General features: G+C 47.3%; 1 protein-coding gene across 3 annotated transcripts in view; it reads left to right on the top strand.

Moving 5' to 3' along the window:
• The window catches only part of Fndc3b (fibronectin type III domain containing 3B), a 309,891-nt gene that overhangs the window by 236,955 nt on the left and 46,338 nt on the right, over window positions 1–26,598 (top strand). For 2 of the 3 annotated variants that reach the window (XM_052730000.1, XM_052730001.1), the window contains exons 11-16: window positions 1,305–1,358; window positions 18,980–19,104; window positions 20,676–20,850; window positions 22,356–22,442; window positions 23,867–24,005; window positions 26,107–26,178. In XM_052730000.1, coding sequence (XP_052585960.1) covers window positions 1,305–1,358; window positions 18,980–19,104; window positions 20,676–20,850; window positions 22,356–22,442; window positions 23,867–24,005; window positions 26,107–26,178 — 652 coding nt within the window. The remainder of the gene's footprint in view (window positions 1–1,304; window positions 1,359–18,979; window positions 19,105–20,675; window positions 20,851–22,355; window positions 22,443–23,866; window positions 24,006–26,106; window positions 26,179–26,598) is intronic. The other variant, XM_052730002.1, reaches the window with a different exon arrangement.

Below are 26,598 nucleotides of genomic sequence, written 5' to 3'. Positions count from 1 at the left end.
ATGTGAGCTGGAGATTTCTGGCTGCTGCCTGTTCTTGACTCCACAAAGAAACTGAGGAAGCCAAAGAATTGGTTTCTCCTGAAGGCTTTTGCCAGTTTCTTCAAAGTTCACCGAAGCTCAAGACTTCAGTTCCCAACTCAACACTCTCACAAAAGGTGGGTCAGCAGGAAGGGAGGGAAAGACTGAACCTGTGGCTCTTACAGAGCGCTGATAATGTTTTATTATCAATAGTGATAAAGTAACAGCTGCCATTTGCTGAGTGCTTCTTAAAAACCTGGGTATATTCGTGAGTGATTTACATATAGTCTCCCAGCTAGCTATCAAAGATCTTCATTCTTGGAAATGAAATTTCCATGTTGATATTAAACAGCTCACACCAGACCGTTGGCAAGCAGACAGCTGGGCTGGGGTTCCGTCTTCAAGGGTGTGGTGCAGTTTGCTGGGCCCCTCTCTCTCTGAGTAAGAACCAAATCCAAGCATATTTTTGAGACAAGATAGGCTCCTACTGTTTGCCTCTTATTTTCTCAGTCTTTCTAGAACGTTCTACCCTGAGTGCTGCAATAACCACACAGTGTCACCCCTGCTAATAGCTCAGGTTCTGTAAAGTACTCTTTTCTAGAAGTGCTACTTGCCATGTTGAACCTTGTCTTCTCATTGACATTTCTTTTATGAGCACAGGAAGAAATGAAGCCTCTTTTTGCTAACATGTGAAGGGCTAGTACCCTCTGGTAGTTTATCCAGAGGATGTAACCTTTCCGTGTGTGTGTGTGTGTGTGTGTGTGTGTGTGTATGTGTGTGTGTGTGTGTGTGCAGGAGGGTGGAGTGGAGGATGGGGGACTTAATGCCACAGCTGGTTCTCTAATCCTAAGTGCTTAAAGGAAAAAGTAAAACAAAACAGAAGTCCAAAGCTGTGAGGGGAAGTTACAAAAAGTCAGGCATGACTGTGCCTGCTCGAAGCCCCGAGCAGTGTCTGTGTGGTACAGCGGGTCTTTTGTTTCTTGATATACTGAACCTAAAGTGACTCTTCAAAGTTTTATCCCACAGGAAGCAGGGTGCACAGGGCAGGAGTATAGAGGGGTGGGAATGAGTGTGCTTTACTCTCCAGAACTGCCAGTGAGGAGGCCGCTCTTAAGGCTGAGGTGTAGAAAGTTAATAGGTAATTGAGTCTACCAAGGCCCCGCGGCAGCTGCTGGCTCCCTCTCTGAGGGGACAGCACAGAGCTATGACAGCCACTGTCTTTGACCAAGTTGCTAGCTTGTCTCTGAACACTTTCTCCAGTCTCATTTCATCATTTTCTTTTTTAGGCACCAATTGACAATGGTTCAAAAATCAGCAGCTACCTTTTAGAATGGGACGAGGTAAGCATCTTCCCACATCCATCCATCCAAAATGCCATTTCCAAGATACTGGTCCTTCCCGAGACGTGTCAGACAAAGGAAATGCAACATCACTACAGACACTTACTTAGCGCAGTAGCTGTTGATGATGGAAAAGCAGTTGAAGTAGTACAGTGGATTGTGCATTAAAATAAATTTACTTGCTTTTATGCAAGCAGTGCTACTGAAAGCAGGCAGGTCTTATCGATTCCGATTCCCACCGCCTCCCCGGGCATTCATGTGTATTTGCAGTTGGTTGCATTTTCATCTCCACTGCATGGATGGTTTTGATAAGGCAAAGCCTGCTATTTGGTAAGCATGCTTCAGTTGTCTTCTTTGGAGTGTGACCTGGTGCCCTTCTTCATGTCTGTCTGGGAGTGGAACAGCACATGAAATCTCATTCATACCTGGCATGAGTCTGTGGATTAGACTGTCCTGTGACAGGGACAGTGCCCAGGATGGAGTGAGCCTGTCCTCAGAGCTGCTCTGCTGTAAGCCAGTGGCCCAAGGCCTCTCCGTCCTCACTCTCACAGTCCACCCAGAACCTCCTGCAGGAGCCCCTGTGCATGGCAGGTATTGCTGTACCTTTGTTCCTGTAGCCCTCTGCTGCATTCAGCCAGTGCTTTATCCTCCCTTTGTGTGGTTTGAAAAGGGCGCGAAGGACTGAAAAATAGAACATGTAAAAAAGAGAAAAAAAAAAAAACAATGGGGAATAGTTCAAGTTAACTAATCTTTGTGACTTAAATTTGAAGAGATTAAAAAATTCAGAATGTATGCAAGGGCAAAAACATGACTTGTCAGGTATGAGAAACTTAAAAATGGAGCATTTACATAGATCAAATAGTTAGCAATGACATTTTGAAGTGACGGAAGGGACCGTCATTGCTTTCTGTGGAGTGTATTGCATTTGGGTTGCATCTTAACAGCTTTGAGTAACCAAAGACAATTGCCAAGGTGGCTTTAGAATCCTTACAAATACCTCATAGGTGCAGATAGGTGAACCCAGTTGGCTGACCCCCAAGCCCCCGGGGTCTGCCTGTCTCTGCCTCCCCAGTGCTGAGATTGCAGGCATGCACCCCTGTACCTGGGATTTTATGTGGGTTCTTGTGATCATGTTGTAAACAATTTCCCAGCTAAACCACCTTTTTACCCCCATGCCTGGCTTTCTGCCTTGTGCTTTTTGCTGTTTGTCTTCTTAGAACAGTGACAATCTAAGGTCAGAAAAGTCAGAGAAATTGAGTGTTTGAGTGGGAAGCCTCCTAGGTAGGCCGCTGAAGGAACCAGCAGTAGAAGGGAATGTGTTGGTGTGGTACCCACCATGGACTGGACATCACAAAGTACTCAGTGGTTAGCCTGGGGCCTTGTACCTCCCCGTGAGTGGTCTCCTTTTTCTCTCCCCCATTCTTACTTAATCCTCTACCTTCTTTATGCTTCTTTCTCTCCTCTCCCACCTTCTTCAACACCTGCTGGTGTTGGCTCTGCGGCCTTCTGCTGGAGATACCAGGCTGCCTCTTACCTACGAGCCAACACAGGGCTCTTCTTGTGCTCTGTAGCTTAACAGTCACCTTGTAGGGCTGTCATAGCCTCTGGCAGCAGAGGGTCACAAAGAACACAGACTAAGATAGTTATCCCATCTGGGAAGCGGCAGCAGAGACAGACAGTCATCAGCTTGCAAGCATCCATGCTGTCACTAAGTAGGTGATTTGTCTTTCACCTTTGCTGATCAGAGTACTTTGGGATAGCTTTTAGTATTATTTCATGTATTCATTTGTTACTTAAGCATTCTTGGCGCATGGCCGGCCCTTCCTGCTCCACATGGCAGACTGTCCTATGAGAGAAGAATGATTAGGAAGCTAGCACTCTCCCCCATGGTAGCTGAGCAAGCTCCAGGTGCTTCTCCTGTGTGCTTTTGAGCATATGTAAATGATATGCAAATGAAGCAAACCTGGCCACGTGCTCCTCATTTTCCAGCCAGTTACTTCTTTGTTTTATACCCCACATTTCTCCTCATTCCCCCTAGAAAGGTTAGGAAATGGTTCTATAGACTATAGTCTGTGGCAATGAGACTTCATGCAATAGTAACTAGTTCGTTCTTGCCCGGCTTCTCATTTTAGAAGTGAAATTTCTAGAGAAATAGTCTAGGAGTTTGTTTCTAAATGGGACCAAAGGATCAGCAGCCCTCCTCAGAGTGGCTTGCTGAGTCTCTATTCCCATGTTGCCCAGGCGCTGGCCACAGGGAAGGCAGGCAGGTATTCAGAGAAAGAACAGCATCTGGCCTGCAGGAAGTAAGGACACGTGAAGCACTGACTGCCCCTCTGGAACCTTCGGGTACTCTCTAGAGCCAGTGCACCTGGTGCAGGGCCTGTTTCTAGACTCTGCTCTCGTACAACATGGTGGAGTAAGAGGCTGGGAAAGGCCGTTAGACTGCAGGTCCCGCCTCCACAACCTTCCAGGAACCATACCTCCCATTGCCTCTCCACAGCTGTGGCCTCAGCCACACATCCAGAACCTCTGGGCTGTCCAGGGACTGCAGAAATAAACATGAGTAGAGAAAAATTGTGGGGTATACGTAGAGGAACCCATCATGGAAGGATATAATTGACACCTTCAGGTTAACCACCTGCATGCCTTGTGTGCATGCACACACTCAGAGATACACACCAAGACAGTAAACAAGCATAAAAACATTTTTAAAGATGGATGAGTCTCAAAGTTGTGCTGAGGAAGCTCACCAGGCCCAGGGTCATAACTGAGGGAAGGTGTACCTGTCCACATGTATACCATGTGTCTAGGTGTCCTTCAGAGTCCCAGGCTTTAGTACACAGCACAGAGCAGCGGCTCCTGCTCCAGGAAACCCCGTTTGTAATCTCTGCTCCAAAGGCGATGAGTGGAACATTTTGAAAGTATTGGTAAATTTTGAGTACAGGACCTAAAGCCCAGCTTTCAAGCCTCTCCAATGAAGCCTCCCTGAAATAAAGCCGGACCTTTGGCTCTGCTGGGCCCGCAGTGCTGGGGTTGGGGGAGGGCTCAGTGAGGACCAGAAGAGGACAGAGCAACAACCGGGAGCTCTTACTCAAGCCCGTGGCCAGTGCTTTCTCACTTCATGGAGTTCACTTGAAAGTTACTGGTGGGGCATTGATAAAAGACTGAGGTCTTTTTCTGCCCTGGTAACTGGCTTGGTAACTGCTTAATTTTTAAACCCATGTGAGATAACCCAGTATGCGATGGCATTGAGCATCTAAGAATGGAACCTTCTGGAATCCTTGTCTTCTCAGCTGGGAGATCAGTTTTTCACTTGACACATGTTGATTTTCATTACTTGAAGTGGTGTGGCTTTTCCTGCCACACCAAACAAGGGCCCTGTCACTGTGGCTCACATGACCTTTGGGCTTGGAGAAGTTGCCCTGCCTCTTTGCAGATAGGTCTCCGGCCAGAGCTCCCCCCCATGAGACTCCCTGGCAGGAGCGTGGAGGCAGAAGTCATTTCCAAGCAGGTTTCTATTGGATGGTTGTCAGTCAGCTTCTGAGACCTGCCTTTCTTCCTCCTCAGTTCTCCTCAGGGCAGAACCTGGATCTTCACATTTCTAGGGATCCGAACTCAGGCCCTCAGCTTGTGTAGCGGGCACTTCACCTACACAGCCGTCTCCCCAGGCCCCTTAGCATTTTATTAAACATCAGGCACTGGTTTTCTCAACACAAAGCTGTGGACAGCGAGTTATCTCCTGTCGGTCAGTTCCCAAATAACCACTCAGGGGCTTAATATTACTTATAAATGCTTGGCCGGTTGCTCAGGCTTATTCCTAACTAACTCTTACACTTAACTCATAATTCTTATCTATGTTTAGCCACGTGGCTTGGTACCTTATCTCAGTGCAGCATTCTCATCTTGCTTCCTCTGCGTCTGGCTGGCGACTCCTGACTCCGCCCTTCTCCTTCCCAGCATTCTCAGTCCAGCTCTCTCACCTGACTTCCTGCCCAGCTACTGGCCTGTCAGCTACTTATTAACAAAGCATAATCCACAGCACCAAGCTTCCCTCCCAAGGGAGTCAGTGAGAGAGGAGTAGTACAGGGTTCCTGTTCCTATGGAGGTCCGTGCCCGTCCTCTCTGAGCTCCCCCCTGCTTGAGGAGCTCCCAGCATTCTGTGGTGGAGGCAGGAGGGAGTTCTCTAGAAGAATTGCTGCATGGGGGATTGACTTACTCATGGACACTCTTAGGGTGTCAGCTTCTCGTATTTATCTAATAGCTAACGTGATTAGCTCATAAATTTAACCACATGGAGTGATTGACTACAGACTAAGAGATTACAGAGGTCTCTAGGTTAGGGACAAAGTGATGAGAGCCTTTAGATTCACACCAGGTACATGCCTTCTCAGCCTAAAGCGTTCTGAGTGGACCAAGAACTGGCCATTTTCTCAAAAAATAAAATAAAAACTTTTTTAAAAAGTTGTATCTTTTGTGGTTAAATAAGAACTTTTTCTATTTTAGAAAAAAAAAGTTCTGTAAAGGAAGTGTTGATGGACACTTAGCTTAAATGTTGCACTCTTTGATACTGTGCGTGTGTGCACACTTGAGTGTGGTGGCACTCAGCTAGTCACTCAGAGTGCTCATGGATCTCCTGAGACTGTGTGTTTATGTTCATTAGTGAGAAAGTATCCCTGAGCCTCAGTCTCTGCAATGGAAAGATAGTGTCTGTATCTTATGACTTGCTTACATTATGACTGGCTAACATGACTTAGCACAGCAGATTTAGTGTACTGACCCTCACCCCCCATGTGTAAATCCCTTGTGAAGGACAGTATGGGAGTAGACCGGCTTCTGCCAGGACTTTAGACAGGGTTGCTGCTGTCAGGGCACACGTAGACCGATGTTCAAATACTGCTGGCTTAGCTTCTGCTGGGACACGGAGTTTGTGGAAGAACCAGAAAACCAGTTCTGTAGCTGCAGAGTTTCTCTCCGGGTCCCACCAAGCCCCTGCAGTCCCGCAGCCCACTTACAAAATAAACACACCGACGCTTATATTATTTAAACTGTTTGGCCTAATGGCTCAGGCTTCTAGCTAGCTGTTCTTTTATCTTTTTTTTTTTTTTTTTTTTTTTTTTTTGGTTTTTCGAGACAGGGTTTCTCTGTGTAGCTTTGCACCTTTCCTGGAACTCACTTGGTAGCCCAGGCTGGCCTCGAACTCACAGAGATCCGCCTGGCTCTGCCTCCCGAGTTCTGGGATTAAAGGCGTGCACCACCACTGCCCGGCTGTTCTTTTATCTTAAATTAACCCATTTCTATTCATCTATAAGTTGCCACATGGCTCGTGGCTTACCGGTATCTTAACATCTTCTCATGGTGGCCGCTGGCAGCGTCTCCCTGCCCGTGTCTCCCTGCCCCAGCCTTCCACTTCCCAGACCTCTCCTCTCTCTCTGTCCTGCCTATACTTCCTGTCTGGCTACTGGCCAGTCAGAAATTTATTTATCAATCAATCATCCACAGCACAGTTCTGTGGGTTGAGATGATTGAAGCTCCCGAGAACCTTCTCACATGTGGCTAAGCTGGTCGGATGGAAGCTCGCATCTGTGTTCCCAGTGACTATAGAGCTTATACAGCTCTGGAACTGAATGGACTGCCAGTCAAGGAAACCCAGAGATGCTGAGCGCTAAGACAAGAGAACAGAAAAGGCCAGAGCAGGAAGAGCCCATGAGCTCTGTTAACAGACCACAGTCCATGCTGTATCCATGGTTGCAGTGCACAAACCATCTGGGGTGTGTCCAGACTCACAGAGCAGCTGCTCAATATCTCTGGGGGTTGAGAGACAGCTCAGCTCATTGAAGGATCGAGCTGCCTCCACAGGAGGAATTTGGTGACTTACTTATTGTTAACTAGTCTCTTGTGTGGCTCAGGAGTTGATAACCTCTCAGAGTGCTTCTTGTCACAGTGAATTTGCATGTGACTCTTTTGGTCAGGTGACAGCTGTCATAGGAACGTAAGTCAGGACAGCACCACCAAGCTGAGTGACATGCTGAGCTCCACGAAACCCACATAAAGGCTCACTATGGCTTGAATCTGAAGTGCCTCCACAGGCTACTGTTTTGAATACTACATCTCCCATTTGTGGTGTAGTTAGTTGAAGGCTGTGGAGACAGGCTATAGGGCCTGGCTGATAGACGTAGATACTAACTAGGTAGTGGCCCTTCGAAGCTTATACCTACCCATAGGTCTGGTCTAGCTCTCTCTGCTTCCTGGTGTACCAGGATATGAAGAGCATCCTCCTCATGATCCTCACATGAACTCCACTGTACCATTGCCATTGTGATGGACCAGGAGCCGAAGCAAGCTCTCCCTCTACTTTCCTCTGTCAGGGATTCTCTTACAGTGGCAAGGACATTTACATAGGCCCTAATACTCGTATTCTCTCTCTCTCTCTCTCTCTCTCTCTCTCTCTCTCTCTCTCTCTCTCTCTCTGTCACACACACACACACACACACACACACACACACACACACACACACACTTGTGTACACGCATGCCACACTGCCTTCACTCCATGAAGGAAATCAGAAGTCCTGGTTTCCACCCTTCAGTGCCAGCATCAGGCTAGAAATGTCAAGGGAAGATACAGTCTTAGATCTTTTCCAGTGACTGTACCTATGGGGAATGGAGTGGGGTCGAGGGCTCACTGGGCGTGAGTCCATCACAGTTGATCTTTAGCTCCAGTGCAGTAAGCTAGACCTTACCTGGTAAAGTGGCAATGTTTCACCGTATCACAGATCCTTACCACCACAGCCAGGCCTGTCAGAGAGCCGGGAAGTGGCTTCTCCAGCCAGAGGTGCAGGTGAAGGAACCAGCCAAGAAGGCTGTCTTAGTTACTGTTGCTGTGATGAAACACCATAAGCAAAGCGAGCCGGGGAGAAGAGGGTCTATTTGACTTACGGTTCCATGTCACTGTTCATCACTGAAGGAAGTCAGGACAGAACTCAAGCAGGGCAGGGACCTGGAGGCAGGAGCTGATGCAGAGGCCATGGAGGGGAGCTGCTTACTGGCTTGCTTTTTGCGGTTTGCCCAGACTGCTTTCTTCTAGAACCCAGGACCAGCAGCCCAGGGATGGCACCACCCACAGTGGCACAACTTCCCCCTCCCCCAACCAATCACTAAATAAGAAAATGCCCTCCGGGCTCACCTACAACCTGATCTTATGGAGGCATTTTCTCAGCTGAAGTTCCCTCCTTCCAGATGACTGTAGCTTGTATCACGTTGACATAAAACTATTCAGCACAAAGGTCTTAAGAACTCAGAAGCACGCTTGAAAGGAGAGGACCCCCTCTTTTAGGATCTTGGTACTGGGCAGATTCTTTATTTGTTGCATGTACAGAATGGGGCTGTGCACTAGAAGCAGACTTTGTGGGAAGGTTCTGCCTGGAATCACAAATACTCATCTCAGTCCCTAGCACCTCCTCTGTCCACTGTATCTGCCATGTTTACTGGTGGCCACCTAGAAGGTAGGCCCTGAGGCCTTCCCTGTGTGGTGGGTCAAGCCAGCTATTCTTCAGTTCAGACATCAGTTGTAAGGCTACTCTGTGTGTGTGTGTACACACGCACGTGCACGCTGTGAACATGTGGAGGCCAGAGGTTGATGTCTGATGACTTCCTCTGATCTCTTCATCTTATTTTTGGAGCCGTGAGCTCTCACTGAACTTTAGCTCTCCACAGTTCAGCCAGACTGGCCAGCACGCTCCAGGTAACCTCCTGTCCCAGCTCTCCAACACTGATATTATGGGCACACGCTACCTCAAGTGCTGTAGGCCAGAACCGTTTTCCAGCCCCAGGCAGCTGCTGCTTTTGTTAACTACCTCTGCTCCTTTCCTTCCCCATTCCCTGGAACATTCTCAGCACAGCAGTCATCGAAGCCCTTGACCATGCCAGTATCTGGAGGGATTTGTAGTGAAGCCACGGCAGCCTCTCTAAACCTAGGCACTTGCCAACTATCCCTGCCTGTTTCAGGTAACCAAGCCTCCTGTGAAGTGAATCTCTAGTGTTCCTGGGCATGAAATGTAAGCTGTTTATTCAGTGTGTGCAGCCACAAGCCACACACCCCTTCTTGTCTCGGAGAGGTCTCCTGAGCCAGTGTGAGGGTAGAGTGCGGTCTGGCACTAGAAAATTTGTAAATCCACCCAGATGTGGAGTGTCCCCAGCTCCCCTTTATGAGACCCCACCTATTATTTAGTTTGCTGAGCACATTTCAAGCCAATGTTTATCTTTGATGTTGCCTGGGGTCTGCCAGTTCTGGAACAACATCTAAATATAGATGCATGAGCAGACTAAACCATAGCATAGACCTGGCAGGGTCCATTTGGCCAGTGCAGACTCACTTCTTTGATTTTCAGTTGCATTTCTATCAGATTAAACTGTACTCCTGCAGAGAGCCAGCTCAGTGACGTGGCCCATGTCCGTACCCTGTACATTGCCATAGTCAAAGTAGGGGACACGCCACAGTCATTATCATATAACTTACTTAGCAGACAGTTAGTCACCCTGGAAAGTGAAGTCAGGACAGTGGAAAGAGGTGGCACCGGGAAGGATATAAGCATGTGGTTCACCGTGGGGTCTCCACCCTCATCTTGGGGTTCTTGGTTGTAGGTATTCGTGTGGGCATGCGTGGAGGCAGGTGTCACATTCCCCAGGCTCTGTCTACCTTGTTTTGTTTTGTGTCTTTGAGACAAGTAGGACCGACAGCCACGGGAATCTGTGTCTTTGTGTCCCCAGCTCTGGGATTGTGAACAAGTGCCACCATACCCTTCTTTCTTAGGTGGATTCTGGGATGCAGCTCTGGTCTTCACGCTTGGATGGCAAGCACCCGTCCAACTCAGCCATCCACCCCATTTTTGTGTGCCAAGAATGAAGATGTGCAAATAAACAAGGGGACATTTCTAATCTGCTAATTTCAAGGCAATTGAAAACACCAACCAGCTTCATCTGTGGGTGCCAGTTTGTTGGGCATCCTCTCCTCCAGCACGGGTGGTGCCAAACTAATTGGGAATGTTAGCCAGGGCACCACAGCCCCCACAGTGTACAGAATTACTCTGGCAGGCGAACACAAGCCTGAATTAATTGGGATGCTTGTGAATTATGTGTGTAGAATTAGCCCAGAAGTGTTAAGTTCTCTTGTGGAAAGTCCGTCTTCCCACATACTGAAGACGGCTGCTCCGAGGAGGTTCAGTAGAGGAAAAACGACTTGAAAAAGGATTTTTGACTGTTTTCGGTCTTTCTGTTACATTCTTTGACAAATTAACACCAACAGTAACATGCTGTTTTTAAATACACTTTAACTTTAAAAACTAGTCCGGTCCTATAAACAGAATCAAGTACTTTTTATGCACCTCCCTACCAGTTTTCAGGCAGGCTGACCCTCCTGTCAATTGGCTTTTCTGCTGGAACCCTTTCCCGTTGTGTTGTTAGAGCCCCCCAGCCCGCTTACAAGCGGAGGGCCTGGGAAAAGCTGTTTTGTTTGTGCTCAGACCTTGGAAAGGCATGCTAAAAAGTTTTAACCCAGGGACTGGGAATGTAGCTCAGTAGTATAGCGCTTGTCTGTCGTGCCTTAGTTTCTGGTTTCCATCTTCAGGACTTTAAAAAGAAAGCAAGATTTTTCTTTGGTCTAAATTGTAATTCTCTAGATGAAGTAATTGCATTACTGAGGGGGGCAGTTTGGGTTAGTCATTGGTGTCCAGAAGTTTGACTGTGTTTTTTGCATCTGCAGTGATTTTGAGGGGCCATTTTAAAGGTCCTTTAGTGTATTGGATGGCTTTGCGTATACTCAAGGGTATACAAAAGCAGAGCACCTGTTAGGGGAGGCATGTGGTCTTCTGCAAGCAGGGATTTTGATAAAAGTTTGCTGAAATTCGGACAAGGGGCATCGAATGAGTGTGAAATTGTAGAAGGGATGACTATAATAATAGCTTGCGATAATCACATTCTTCATTTAGGTGGTTATTTTTGAAACCGAGACTCGTGTGTCTCGAGCTGGCCTCACAGTTGTCTTATAGACTAGTTTGTCTTTAAACTCCTGATCCCCCTGCCTGCCGCTCCGTGTGCAGTGACTGCAGATGTGTGGGATTGCCCCGTTGATGTGGTGCTGGGCATCAGACCCAGATCTTGGTGCGTGCTAGGTAAGCACTCTGCCAGCCGACGACGTCCCAGCCCTACAGTCTCTTACTCGTGCTCATGAATCCTGGAGTAGGGATTGGACTGGGCTCGGGGAATAGTCAGCCAGCTCTGTGAAATCTTGAGTTTCAGCTGGGAGGACTCATTGACTGAGTAGCAGTCCTCTGAGGCAGCTTCCCTCTCTGGTACAGCGGTCATTGCTGGCTTTGGGATTCCTCACAGCATGGCAGTCTCGGGCTGGTCATGATTGTAAGGTGAATGTCCCTCCAGAGAGGCAGATGCTCTGTTTGTCACTGTTCCAGAAGCCTTGTGTGACATTTCTTTACTTGGTTCTGAGAGACATGCGCCTATGTGGACAGGTAAGGCCTGGAGGACTGTTTTTGCACAGATAGGGAATGAAAGCATTCCATGTCCCAAACTCTCCCTGTGTCAAGGTTCTCCTGACTGCTTTGAGTCCTGATAGACAGCACCAGCTCTTAGGTGCTGGACCTTGGGCTGTGAGGTAGGAGATCACAGACGTTTGAACACAACATGTTTTTTCTTCCTTCTTTTCTGTTGTGTGTTCAGGAGAGAAGGAAGAGCAGGAGAAAGGAGTATCAGAAATGTAGTCAGAGAACCCAAGAGGCAGGAAGGGCACCCCGTGCAAGTTCCAGGCCAGCCAGAGCAATGTAGTGAGACCATGTCACAGTGAGAGAGAGACACAGAGAGGCAGAGGCAGGAGGGAGAGAGAGACAGAGAGACACAGAGAGACAGAGAGAGACAGAGGCAGGAGGGAGAGAGAGACACAGAGACAGAGGCAGGAGGGAGAGAGAGACACAGAGAGACAGAGAGAGACAGAGGCAGGAGGGAGAGAGAGACACAGAGAGACAGAGAGACAAAGGCAGGAGGGAGAGAGAGACACAGAGAGACAGAGAGACAAAGGCAGGAGGGAGAGAGAGACACAGAGAGGCAGAGGCAGGAGGGAGAGAGAGAGAGACAGACAGAGACAGAGACAGGCAGGAGGGAGAGAGACAAAGGCAGGAGGGAGAGAGAGAGAGAGAGAGACAGAGGCAGGAGGCAGAGAGAGAGACAGAGAGGTAGAGGCAGGAGGGAGAGACAGAGAGCAAGCAAGCAGGGTTTGGTAAGCAGGCAGGACGAGATCCTCAGCACAGTTCAGGACGCTGGAGGAGCGTGCCTCAGTGGTTCTTCTCTGTTCCCAGGAAGGAAGGCACTGTGCTCGTCTCTGGAGGGTCAGACCCACCTCTGTGTGTCTGCTGCTCCTGAGAAGTGGGAGGGTGTGTCCCCTTCCTCGGGTGACTCACCACAGTTCAGCAAAGTGTTCCCTTTTGGGGGAGGAGGAAATCAATTACTTTTCTAAAGGTATAAACTTAGTAACCAACTTTAATTTTTAACTATAGATTAGAAAGATAGAAATATTTAAGCAAGCAGTAAAAGGGTAAGAGAAAACATGTAGTCTAATTCTTGAAATCTTCAAAATCTCTTCCATGTTTAATTTATCCCCAAATTTCATTTTAAGGTAAAGTGTGTAGTAAGACATCTGTACTCCTTGGGGAAAAGATCTTTGTCCCTCGAGTGACCATCCATCCTGAAGTGCTTGCAGAAGTAGGTTCTGCTCTGCAGTGTACCCACACAGGCGCCTCCTTGAACTCCCTCCTCTCACCCTTACCTATCCCTGCTCGAACAACTTACAGAAGAAGCTGCCGGCCGTTGCCATTCCTCTGAAAGCAGGAGCCCAGAGAATGTAGTATAATATGCACACCGTCATCAGGACTCGCAACCAGATGTGAACATGAGGGGAGGCAGACACTGACGCGTGTGTTCAGTTCTGTTCGAAGGCTCTCGCTCTCCTCCCTACAGCTGCTGGCTCCTTTAGGATGTGGGTGTCGAAATCTAGGGAAGCAGTTGCTTGCCCAGTTGAGATGAGGTGTGCAGCCTAGCAGATACTGTTACGGTGACCTGGCTTCCACAGACATGCTGCGGGTTGACGGGGTGAGCTGAGTGGCGCTTTTCTTCCGTGAGAAGAGGAAAAGGGAGCAGGGATAGGATCTCAGGAATGGGAAGGTCTGAAGATGCCATGAACACAAGCCAGCTGGCTGGCAAGTCCAAGTCCTTTTCCTCGAGAGCAGCTTTGACCAGGAGTTTGTGGGGTGGGGGCAGCATCTGGGCCCTGCTCAGAAAATAGCTCCTCAGGGTGATGAACTGCTACCATTGGACTGGAAAGGGGTAGGGATCATGGAACTTGGAAAGGGAAGTAGCCCAGGTTTGGAAGTGAAGCACCTCGGGCCTGGTCTGCACCCTGTCTACACTCCACGACTGTCTCACATTCTAGTAAAGATTAACGCTGCCCTCGGATGAACTCAGAGCGAGCTGTAGAAACAAGCATGAGTGCATGCCGCAGTTTATGAACGGAAGCAAGCCAGTGAACCCTGAAAGACAGCCTTTCTTTGGGACTCACAGGCTCTGGCAGTGAAGTCAGGTCAGAACATGGCAGGGGTTATTTCAGTTCATGTCAAAGTAGGTCAATAGCCCAGTGGCCAGGTCTGCCTCAAACTGACCGGGGCTGGGAGCTTGGCTCCTCTTATTCATTTCTTCAATTGGGATAAACTTGTCATTCAGTTTCTACCAAGGACAGCACAGGGCTGTCTCCACGTCTGCTGCTCCAGACTGCGTGTGCTCAGCGGACCTGCTGCACCTAGCCAAAGTCCTGGTGCTGCTGGGGACCCGAGTCTCCTCTGTGCACCACACCATGGAGAGCCCAGCAGTGGTGACTGATCAGAACTAGGCCTGGTCAAAGCTGTCCTGCTGCCCATGGTTGACCAGATTGTTGATGAGGACAGGGCTAAAATACCTAGGGATATTGCTCCTGAGAAGCAGGAGCGTGTGTCTCCTTCCTCAAGTGACTCACCACAGTTCAGCAAAATGTTCCCTTTTTGGGAAGGAGAAAATAAATTACTTTTCTAAAGGTATAAACTTACTAAATCACCAACTTTAATTTTTAACAATAGATTAGAAAGATAGAAATATTTAAAATAGGCAGTAAAAGGGTAAGAGAAAAATATAGTCTAATTCTTAAAATCTTCAAAATCTCTGCCATGTTTAATTTCTCTCAAATTTCATTTTATTAAGGTCATCTTAGCAGAGAACTTTGCAATGGCTGACTTCAGTTATGGGGGAGAAATGTTGCCTGGGCCAAGAAGGTTGATGTTTGCTCTGCAAGCGTAAGGATCTGAGTTCAACTCCCCAAAACCACGTTAAAAACATGATGTCACAGCCCCAAGGGTAGGGAGGCAGAGAGCTGAGCCCAAGCCAGTGAGTTCTAGGCCCATTGAGACACTGCCCTTGAAGAGGGTGGACAGAGCCTAAGATCAACACCCAAGAGTCTCTCCAGCTCTGCACTCACACTCACTTTCAGACATGTGCACACAAACACACACACAAAATAAGTTTTCTAGGTAAAGCACAGTGCAACACACCTGTGTCACTTAGGTTTTGTTAGAAGAGAGAACATGCCATAGGCTTCTCTCTCTCAGAATCCTATTAAATGTGAGAGCCATGATCTACACAATGTAAACCCTCACTGTGAGTGACAGCTTTTACGTATTTAATTTCTGATTTTAAAAAATCATAAGCGTTCATATTATCCTTCCTGTCAGTTCTTTGGAATCTCCCAGTCTTTTGTCTTGGGCATTAGCTGGGTTTTTTATCCTGTCTACAGCTGCCAACAGAAAACAGAATTTCATCACAGCTGTTACTAACCCAGGATCTACAGTTTGTAAACATCCCCACGCCTCCTGTGTACTTATGGAGGGGGAGGTCTGTTACAGACGTTATCTGTGTGTTGGTTCTCTTTTTTCTCTGCCCTTTTCAATACTACTTACTGCATTTCTTACGCACCGCGTGGAAGCCAGGCTGGTGACAGGCCAGCAAGATGCGGGTATGTCCCTGCATGGCTGGTCTCTCCTTCCTGACCTCTCATCTGGTGGCCCCTCTTGGGACGGCAGTAGCTTTTGTGAATGTCAGTTTCTTTTTTTCTTTCCAGTTTTTAATGTGAAGCCTGTCGTGCATGGATGCTTTCTTTTATTCCAACACTTCTCTGTTGTCTGATACTTTGATGGCCTGCCTGCTCTTGGGTTTGCTTTATCCTCGGTGACTTCCTAAAAGCTTCTGTTCTTCAACTCTGGAAAGCTTAATTACCTGATCAAACTCAACAAATTATTGTTTCTAAAACTCAGTTCCATATTCCTAAGTTCTAGTTGCATCGTGGCACATCTCAGGGATTGTTATTAAAAGAAAGCTTGGAGGCTAGAGAGAGACAACTCGGCAGTGTAGCGCATGGACTGCTGAAGACCTGAGTTGTGTCCCCGCACCCACACCATGCCTCCGATCTTTGACTCCAGTCCCAGGAGATCTGACGCCCCCTTCTGTCCATAACAAGAACTGCACTCCCATGCACAAGCCCACCCTCACACACAAACACACATAATGTAAAAGGAAAAATAAATAAGAAGGAACATTTGAATACTATGTCTAAAGTCGTTGGGCTGCTGCTCTTTAAAGGCACAGAGATGTTTCCATTCCCAGGTCCCATGTGAACACCGCAGCCACACTCCTTTGAAAGGAGAATGCTAGGTTTTACTTTGACACCTCTCCACTCCTCCTTATTTAAGTCATAGACAGTATGGCCTTTATATATTAAAGCAAACTGACTAGTAAGAAAAGATTGGCCTTTATTTACTGGCTACAGTTCTAAGTACCAGAAATGGATAATGGAGGGCAAACATAGAGAAAGGAAAAACGAGGCACCGAAGGGAAGCCAAGGTTTGGAACTGATACAGCCTCATTGGCAAGCCGTGCCTTTCTCACACTGTTTACTCAAAGTTCAGGAAGAAAGGCAGAAGAAAGGCAGATCTAGTACTACTGAAATGAGTACACACACACTGGAATGCTCATGCCGTGTAGTGAGACCCTGAGCAGTCAGGCAAATATATGCACAAACAGTTCTCTATGAATAAACCTACTACCCCAACCTTAGCACTCAAGGTGACAGCGAAAGTCAGCAGTGTCCAGCACACGATGACTTCGCTCGGTCACGATGGAAAATACTCCACTTTCTATCCTCCATCTGTCCATAGTTGGACCTGAGTGTATTTTGAACCCTTGACAAAATGAACTTTGAATCTTAAGGGCCTTCAGGGTTTCTGTCAGAGACAGCGCCATCTTGCTTGGGGAGGAGCTGTGAGCAGTGTAGTTTCCACTGTTGGGTTTCATCTGTCTGTTCTATGCGTTTGTTTTTAATTACACGTCACCTAGAGTACGTTCTCACAGTCTCTGTTCAGAGCCTGTGTACCCGAGGGAGATGCGTGAATTGGCCTAGAGGAAAACTGCCTGCTTCGTGCTGTAGGAGTAATTGAGAGTTTCAGAATATTCCTGGAGTCTCTGTACTCAGTGAGAATGTTAGGTCTGTTGTGGATTGGTTAGTTAATATGTGAGCTTGCATTGTTTTGTTTGAAACAGAATCTTCCTCTGTAGCTCTAGCTAACCTCAAACTCAATATGTTTTGGGCCAAGCTGGCCCCAAATTTCTGTAGCTCTTCTTGCCTGTGCCTCAGGAGGCTGGGATTGTATGTGAACACCACCATGCCAGCCTAGTGTGTTTGCTTGTTTGTTTTCATGGGCAGTTAATAAGATAATAAGATAAGATGTGCGTTATGAATGGAAATATTGTTCTAGAAAAATCCTTATATGAATTTCTATGTCTCTGAACATGGCACAATTTAAATGGTCCTTTTCCTTAAGTGGGGTACTACGAGACCCCACTTGAGGGCTCATCCTAGTAACTTAGGCTATAACCCAGCTACTCAGGAGGTTGGTGAGGGAGGGTCACAAGTTCAAGGCCAGCTTGAAGAAGTATGGAGACCCTGTCTTAGAATAACATGGAGTGTGGGGATTGGGAATGAGTCTGTGGTAGAAAGTTTGCCTATGGTGTATAGAAACCTGGGTTCAGTTCCCAGGTCAAAAGACAGACATCCTATGTGTTTTTCTTTTCACATAAAAGAACTTGTGTGGGGGTCCTCCTTCCCTCTTGGTGTGTTGGCCACCAGTCTGAGAGGCGAAAGAGGCAGAAGGGAAGACAGAAAGCTTTGTATGCGGCCCATGAGCACCCATGTCTCCGGGAGACAGATTTCAGTGAATCAGCTCAACTTTATTCCAGAGTATAAGGAATAAATAGGATTGGGGAGCTGGGGACAAACTTAGTTGACATTAAGTGGCACGCTCCTGTCGCAAGGCTTTGTACGTGGCAGTAGGGTCCTGTAGCAGAGCTCCCAGCACAGGTCATCTTAGCAGGGATCTGTGTCAAAGGTCAAGCTAAGGATGAATCAGGAATCTGGTTTTAGAGGCAGGCATCTGGTTTAGAGACAACTTTCAGATAAGGTCAGTCCTCCAGGCCCAGGAGCATTCTCCAGATAAGGGCAGGAAGCCTTGAGGGAGTTTCCATACTGTTGAGTTTAGAGAAAGAGGCCAGACCATGGGAGACCTCTAACCAGCCAGCAGTGTATTCCAACAAACTTGACAGGTATTCATAAGAAACTTAGAATGAATACAGTGTGGGGAGGGGGCGTGCCATGGGGGGCAGGGAGGTGTATATAGGCTTTCAACCAATGTTCCAAGCTTATCAGACATTGATGTTCAAGTCTATGCACAGTGGTTGAGCTCTTTTGGGAAGAAAACAGATGTGGACAGATGATTCAAAGGCTTGTGACCAGTATTTAGGGATCTGTAAACAAACAGCTCACTATCACTGTAATGTGTGTGTCAAGGAGTTTAGGCCACTGTGACAGAAGAGACAAGAAACACCTGCCTGGTGTTCAGCTGCAGATGGGCCCTTGGGGAGTGGGAGGACTCCTGAGAAAGGCCAGGCTCCTTCCAAGGTGGCAATCCTCAGCTCTGTCAGAAACTCACATGCTCTACTGGCCATGACCACCACCCCAAGTAAGGGAGACCTTAGCAGTCGTGATCCTTACTGCCACATTGTCCTGTGTCTGAAAGGACCTTCTGATACTGTCAACCAAAACCCTGCAAGAAATGCAAGTCCGAGGGCTCTGGGCCTTGGTGGCAGGTCTGAGTGGCTTTTGTGTCAGGGTGAGGCTTCCCTGTGGGTGCTTTATGTTCAACATGGGTCCTCTCTGGATGCCTTATTCTGTTGTTGGTTCACCCAAACTAGAAATTTCAGCAATTGTTTAAAATATTTCTTCATTTTCTTATAGTCATTTGGTTTTTTAAATTGCATCCATTTGGAAATGTCACAGCAAACCCCCATTTGTTTGTACAATAATTTTTAAAGTTTTTAAATGAATGAGTCAACAAGTCTAATGATAATAATAAACAGGAAAATTAAGAGTGCAATGTGCTGGGTGCCTCTCTGCTCGATAATAATGCCGGCTCGTCTCTGTGCTCTTCCAGGGAAAGAGAAACAGTGGCTTCAGACAGTGTTTCTTTGGGAACCAGAAGCATTGCAAGTTGACAAAACTCTGTCCAGCCATGGGCTACACGTTCAGGCTCGCTGCTCGGAACGACATCGGCACCAGGTATGGCGTCTCTTCTTCTTCTGGCCCTTCAGCCTTCAACGCATGATTCTGGCTGTCTCTCACATTGCCTGAAGGTTGGAGGAAGCCTCCTCCACACTCAGCAATTCTGAGAGGAAGTTCTAAGGAAGGAGAAGGCCTCTGAGGTGACAGAGCACTCTGACCTGTACTCAACCTCACCGCTGTGTTGTGAGGCCCACTAGAGGTTCTGGGGACCAAGAGGAAGGTGGCAGTAGAGCTTTGTGAAGGAGGCCATCCTCTTGGGTGTCCCCCCCCACCCCCAGCCCCTGTTCCTTGTTCTGTGTCACGTGGCGATGCGCCTGTCCTCCAGGCCTCTCCTTTTCATTTGTGTGACTGTAGCTGATACAAAGAAAATGCCGCCTAGAGACCATTGTCCTCAAGTTACAGCATCAGAGAAAACTGGGCTGCCTGTCTGCAGGTGTCTCCAGGCTGCAGGAGGAGGGGAAGAGGGGCCTAACCAAGGAGCCTGTTGATTAAGGGGCTTTGAAAAAAGACCATGTCTCAGTTCTTGCTAGGTAACTCTCGATCAAGGGAAAAGTCTTTTCGTTTCCTGACGGCACCTTAGACTAAGCGGTTAGCTGCCCAGCCTGGAGAACCCCTCTGTAACATCACAGAGTTTTAGAACTGCTCCCAGTGCCTAAGAAGCAGTAGCGATACAGTTTTTTATTGTTCGGGGATTTTTAAATGAGTTAGGAGCACCACAGACTTGGAAAACAGTTTGTAAAACTCATGATCCTGCAACAACGTGACTTGTTTGTACACACATTTGTGCGAAGTCTTTTGATAGCCGCTGCTCGTACCTTGATAAATGTGGTGCCGTGCTGTGCTTTTGAGGGAGATGAAATCAGAAGCCAGTTTTGTTACAGCTGGAGTGCCTTTGTGAAATGCAGACAGTGGGGACACAATAGCACAGTTGAGAGCTGTGGTGGGAAATGTCCTGTGTACAGGATCCTTTCCCACCACACACCAGTGGGGCTAGGTAGAGGCATACTCTCCCACTTCTAAAATGCCGGGACTCCTGACACAGTCCTGATGGGAGGTGGTGTGCTCTACACTGGGAAGCATCTCACTGATGTCTCCTCTGTTCGTTCCTCTGCAGTGGACACAGCCAGGAGATGGTGTGCTATACACTGGGAAGCATCTCACTGATGTCTCCTCTGTTCGTTCCTCTGCAGTGGATACAGCCAGGAGATGGTGTGCTATACACTGGGAAGCATCTCACTGATGTCTCCTCTGTTCATTCCTCTGCAGTGGTTACAGCCAGGAGATGGTGTGCTATACACTGGGAAGCATCCCCTGATGTCTCCTCTGTTCATTTCTCTGCAGTGGTTACAGCCAGGAGGTGGTGTGCTATACACTGGTTAACATCTCACTGATGTCTCCTCTGTTCGTTCCTCTGCAGTGGATACAGCCAGGAGGTGGTGTGCTATACACTGGGAAGCATCCCCTGATGTCTCCTCTGTTCATTTCTCTGCAGTGGTTACAGCCAGGAGATTGTGTGCTATACAGTGGGAAGCATCTCACTGATATCTCCTCTGTTCGTTCCTCTGCAGTGGATACAGCCAGGAGGTGGTGTGCTATACACTAGGAAACATCCCACAGATGCCTTCAGCACCCAGGCTCGTCCGAGCTGGCGTCACCTGGATCACACTGCAATGGAACAGGCCAGAAGGCTGCTCGCCTGAGGAAGTAATTACCTACACCCTGGACATCCAGGAGGATGAAAATGTAAGTCATGCAGCCTCCGCACCTACAGAGCATCCTGATACTTTCCTACCCAAGGTCAAGGCCACTCTTTGTTTCTACCACGGCCATCACTGCTGTGCACGTCAAACCGCCCTTCTGCAGCTCAGCAAATGGCTGCTGGTCCTTTCAGCTGGACTCATCCCATGACGCCAGATATAATCAACAACAAATCTTTTTAAACTTTCTTCAAAATTATCCAGAAATCTAACAAATGTTCACCGTCTCCACAGCTAAGAAGGCCTCCTCAGCACAGCCTTCCCCTTGCCTTGAACGACTGCAGAGGCCCCTCAGCTGGGCCTCAGCAGCATCATTGTGTTCTTTGATCACTGTCCAGAGCACATCCCACCTGGCCACCCTCTTGCAGAGGGGTCGCAGCTCTCCTGATGGCCACCCCCACTGGCCCTGTGTGCTTGGGTTTTGTCTCTGCCCTTGTTACTTACCCGTTGTGCCCTGGCGTTTTGGACTTGTGTTTCCTGTGTCTTCCTGCAGGGAGCTCCTTGAAGATACTGTCCTCACTTTCCTGGTTTCCTTTGGGTCTCTTCTCACAGCTCAGCAAATACCCTCCTAGGATAGCCTTGTCTGACCACTCTGGAACATCTCTGTTGTGTAGAACTCTGTGCAGTGGTAGACACATCTCATAGCTTTTGCAGGACGTGTGTCTGTGAGCATTTGAAATATGGCTACTGACCAAAGCAGCTGTATTTTTAATTGTATTGAGTTTGAATCCCAAGAGCCACATGTGGCTACTGTACTTGATCAACCCCTTCTGCTGTGGCAGCATCTCAGGGGCTCCAGCAGCCCGTCTCTTGCCTTCATATGCCTTCACAGCCTACAACACCACGTGGCATGCCTGCTGTGTGTGTAGGGTTTTATTTTTCGATTGCCCTCTTTAGATGACATGTAAGTGTCTTGTGGACCAGGTTCTGTATGCCTTTTAGCAAGGCTGATTCTCTTGAGCCTGAAGGGATCCTGATGCACAGAAGTTGCCTGGGAGGGAGGGACAGAGGGAGAGAGGATGGAGAACACTATGGAATGGATTCAGTGTATTCACCTACAGCAGTAAGGTCTACCCTTAAAGGAGAATGTCCTTCCCCATCCAAGCTGTGCTTTCTCCCTTAGCCAGAAGAGAGCGCTGTAGCTCAGGAACCTTGCATGCCTACTATTGCATAGCCCTTTGCAATGTCAGCCTCCCAATCAACAGGCTTTTCTCGGGACACATTAATTGTTAAATGAAAATATTTCAAGTGCTTATTGCTCTGTCATACACAGTTGGCCAGAGCCAGGCTACACTGCCGTGTGACAGATGAGACCTGAATTTAGAAAGCTTGTCCACGGCACAGTGGACCCTGATACTCCATTAACAGTGGCTGCCAGCTTCCAGGCTCACTGGTGGAGATAGGAAGCCACAGTAAAAAGCTCTGGGTCCTTCGGAATTTGAGGCCCGGATGTTATGATTCTGATGACTCTTTCTGGCTTTGCCTTTTCAGGATAACCATTTCCACCCAAAGTACAGTGGAGAAGATCTAACCTGTACTGTGAAAAATCTCAAAAGAAGCACACAGTACAAATTCAGGGTGAGTCTTACTGCCTGGGTGCTAACACTGACTGTTTAGTGTTTCTCCACTTCCGTTTCCAGTGCAGTCTGCCGGCCAGAAAGGGACTAAAATGGACAGCACCTTCAAAGTGGCACACACACCTTCGAGCACCCACCATATTTAAATTTGAAAATCTAGTTTCTAGACAGAAAACCATGCAAGAAGATGCTGTTACAGCGAGGGCGGGTGTCCAGCCGGGAGGACCTGACCTGCAGCGTGTGTCCCTGCACTCCCCAGCGATTGCTGCCTCCTTGTGCCGCTTGTCCTCAAATGCCCTGGCTGTCCAGTGCCCTCTGCTCACTCTTTGTCTGTTGTTTCTCTCCCTTTTCCAACCCCTTCCGCAGCTTAGGCCAGTGGTTCCCAACCTTCCTGATGCTACAACCGCTTAACACAGTTCCTCATGTTGTGCTGACCCCCAACCATAAAATTATTTCATTGCTACTTCATAGCTGTAATTTTGCTACTGTTATGAATCATAATGTAAATGTGTGATATGCAGGATATCTGATGGGACCCCTGTGAAAGGTTCGTTTGACCTACAGGTTGAGAACTGCCACCACTAATGTCCCCGTAGTGATCTGTGAAGGCTGCTTTGTGTTGCTCATGAGTGCCTCCTCCTATCCCACAGCTTCCTGTGCTGGCCCTGTGCATGGCACCCTTCTTCCTCATATGCCCCGAGGTTTCTCCGCCCTCCCATCTCTAATTTTAGGGCTAAGTAATTTAATTTGGCGTGTAGTCACTCCAGTATTTGTCAAATTATCAAGCAGAATGTTGTGACTGACTATTTGAGGAATATAATTGTTTTTGGTATGCTAAAAATACCAATGTTGGCTCCCAGAGCATAGCTGTAGTGCTGACATTCTCCACCAGGTGGCGCTGTCTGACTCTTCCATAAGTAAGTGTTTGTCTGGTTTATCCATGTTTTCTTTTCATCAGACAGCACAGAATGGTGGGAACATACTGATTTTATATATGCTGCCACTACAGCCTCCTCTTCCTCCTCCTTTATTGAAGCATAGCCTTACTCTGTATTCCAGAATTGCCTGAAACTTGCTACATAGCCTAGAAAGGTTTCAAACTCACAGTTACCTGCCTCCAGCTCCCACGTGCTAGGATTGCAGGCGTGTACCATTACCCTAGGCTTATAGTTCCTCTTGTAAGGATATACAAATACCTTTAGCTAAAACCTACCTTATAGTTTTATTTTTAATTGTTAATAACCAAATTATAAGCAAAATAAGTGATCACAAACACTTAAATCAACGGTCTGAAGAAAGAAAACATGAATGGATAGCTGGATGTATCAGAGTCTATGTAGCTGACCTCGCAATGTCACAAAGACACCATCGACTTAATTGTAGCCTATCCCTTACGTGCGCTCTCTTCTCGTGGCTGCGTTCCAGCTGACTGCCTCTAACATGGAAGGGAGAAGCTGCCCAAGCGAAGTCCTGGTTTGCACAACCAGTCCTGACAGGCCTGGACCTCCGACCAGACCCCTCATTAAAGGACCCGTCACATCTCATGGCTTCAGTGTCAAGTGGGGTACGTACGTCTTCTGTTCTGCCACTGCTGGTCCTTTGTGACTCATTTTAACTTCAGTAGTGACAAATCAAACACAGAGACATAATATCATGTGTGAGGGCATCATGCATGTGTTAGGCATGTGTGAGAAGCATGCTGAGGACTGGAGAAGGCAATGGTTCTAATGTATGGCCAGACTTTAGCGGACTCTCTAAGTAAACAATTTTAAGAGTATTTAATTTGTCCCATAATTTTCTTATATTACATTTTTCCTCCTTATTTAAATGCATTGTTGATTTGAGTCTCAGGATTCATGATTAGATAATTCATTCTTTAATGACTCACCTTGAAAAATTTATTAGAAAAATATTTTTAAATTAATACTGAGATTTCAAATTTAGATATGTAATTTTTTTTAACTTGCAAAGTGTTGAAATAAAATAGGAAGAATTCTGTTTTTGTGTTGTTTGTTATGTGGCCACCACCCTGAGCTTCAGGATTTTTCACTTGGTCTGAGATAACCTGGGAGGACATTGAAGTTTATCTCTGCAGTGTGGGTCATTTCAGGGAGATGCATATTACTGCATTGTTGTAACATTTGTGATTACATATAAAGTAGTTAAGACATGTGCTTTGCATTAATGTCATGTAAGAATATGCGTAAATAGAAAGTGAAAGGCAAAACAGAAAAATTTAGAGTTCTAAAGGTACTGTATGTGGGGTGCAGTTTAATGTATAGACCATCACCAGAGACCATCAGCAGAGATAGTAAGCTCAGGCATACTATCTTGAGTTACCAAAGAACTCTGAGGCCTGCTTTCCCTGGAAGACAGGTATGGTTAAGAGAAAGTGGAGGATTCCGGGCTGCTTGTGGGTCCTTCCTCCGAGGAACCTGTTCCCCTGAGCTCTCCCCTCGTTCACCTCAGCGCTATGCTGGGTTTGTTTTTAGTTATTGTTGTAAATGTTATTATGGAAGTATGTGTGAGTAATGCAAAGGCCTGGGGCAGTGAGCTTCCTCAGTCTGTGTGAATGAAGTCAAGACCTTGGAAAGTCTCCCCTGCGACCAAGGATGTAGAGGTGGCAGCCTGCTGCCAGACATGAATTCTCACAGTTTGGCAAAATTATTCTGCCTCACGTTCTCATACGCACAAAACAAAGCTCTTGCAGCAGAGACCATGAGCATTTATCCAGGGTGACAGAGGGACCCTGGTAATTGACAGAGTCTCCTCCCCACACTGCCTGGTGCACATGGTGATCACAGCTCTGGGGCTGGACTGGTTCCCTGGGTGAAGATAGAATGTTCCCTTGGTAGAAAGTGTGGTGGAGTACATGTATTCCATTCCAACATTTTATTTATTTTGTCAATGCCTTTTTTTCCTCTCCCCTTCTCATTTTTCAAAAGAATCTAATTGCTCATAAAATATATGAAGTAAAAATAATAAAACAAGATAAATATCTGAACATTTCAGCTTTGCATAAAAATCACCAATTCTTTTTTTTTTTTTTTTTTTTGGTTTTTCGAGACAGGGTTTCTCTGTGTAGCTTTGCGCCTCTCCTGGAACTCGCTTTGGAGACCAGGCTGGCCTCGAACTCACAGAGATCCGCCTGGCTCTGCCTCCCGAGTGCTGGGATTAAAGGCGTGCGCCACCACCGCCCGGCAAAATCACCAATTCTTAAAGAACCACTTCAGAATTCTCTGAAGTAAAGTCATGTTTATGGAAACCATTCCACTCATCAAGTTTCATGCATGTTTCACTAAATAAATGCCAACTCTTACATTCCATTCTGCATTTCAACAACCTCAAATAGAAGCCTGATAAAACTCAGAGTTTCTTGACACTGAGGAGCCATTGTGTGGCGGGGGGACTCATACCTGTAATCACAGTACTGGGATAGGGTGCTGAGGCAGGAGAATTGCTGACGCTTTGAGGCCAGCCTGAAGTATGAGATGCTATTTCAAGAAAATAAATCAAGGGGCAGGGGTCATGAAAACAAAGAATCGTGCCCTTTGGTCCAGTCCAGACTGAAGGGCACATAGTGGTGAGTTGTGTTGTTCTCTGTGAGGATGTTTCCCAGTACCACCCTGTCCTCTCCTAACTAACAATGTTTGCCTCCTCTCCAGATGCTCCAAAGGACAGCGGTGGCTCAGAAATCCTTAAGTATCTGCTGGAGATCACAGATGGAACTTCAGAAGGTGACACTTTGGGAACTTTTATACAGTGCTTTCACACCCTGAGTTCTTGGCCTGATGTGGTCAGAGCTTCACAGTAGCAGCAGCAGGCAGCCATTGGTTCTCATGAGAGAGCTAGCATCGTGGTCAGGCCATGCCAAGCAATGGCATATCCATCTACATGTCTGTCTGTCTGTCTGTCTGCCTGCCTGCCTATCTATCTATCTGTCTGTCTATCTATCTATCTATCTATCTATCTATCTGTCTGTCTGTCTGTCTGTCTGTCTGTCTATCAAGCTATCATCTCCCCTTCCTCCCTCCTGCTCACTAGAGTTTGGTCTTGAGTTTGTTTTTTCTTTCAAGCACCCTACCTCAGCAAGCCTTCTACACCAAACTGTACCCCTGAGTACAGTTTTCTCTTTCAGCTACCACAGTTCATTCTGT

Source organism: Peromyscus californicus, unplaced genomic scaffold (assembly GCF_007827085.1).
Source record: "Peromyscus californicus insignis strain IS unplaced genomic scaffold, ASM782708v3 Scaffold_9__1_contigs__length_137607984, whole genome shotgun sequence".
NCBI classification, from domain to species: domain Eukaryota; kingdom Metazoa; phylum Chordata; class Mammalia; order Rodentia; family Cricetidae; genus Peromyscus; species Peromyscus californicus.
The sequence above is the reverse complement of the archived record's forward strand: the minus strand, read 5'-3'. Positions and strand labels throughout refer to the sequence as shown.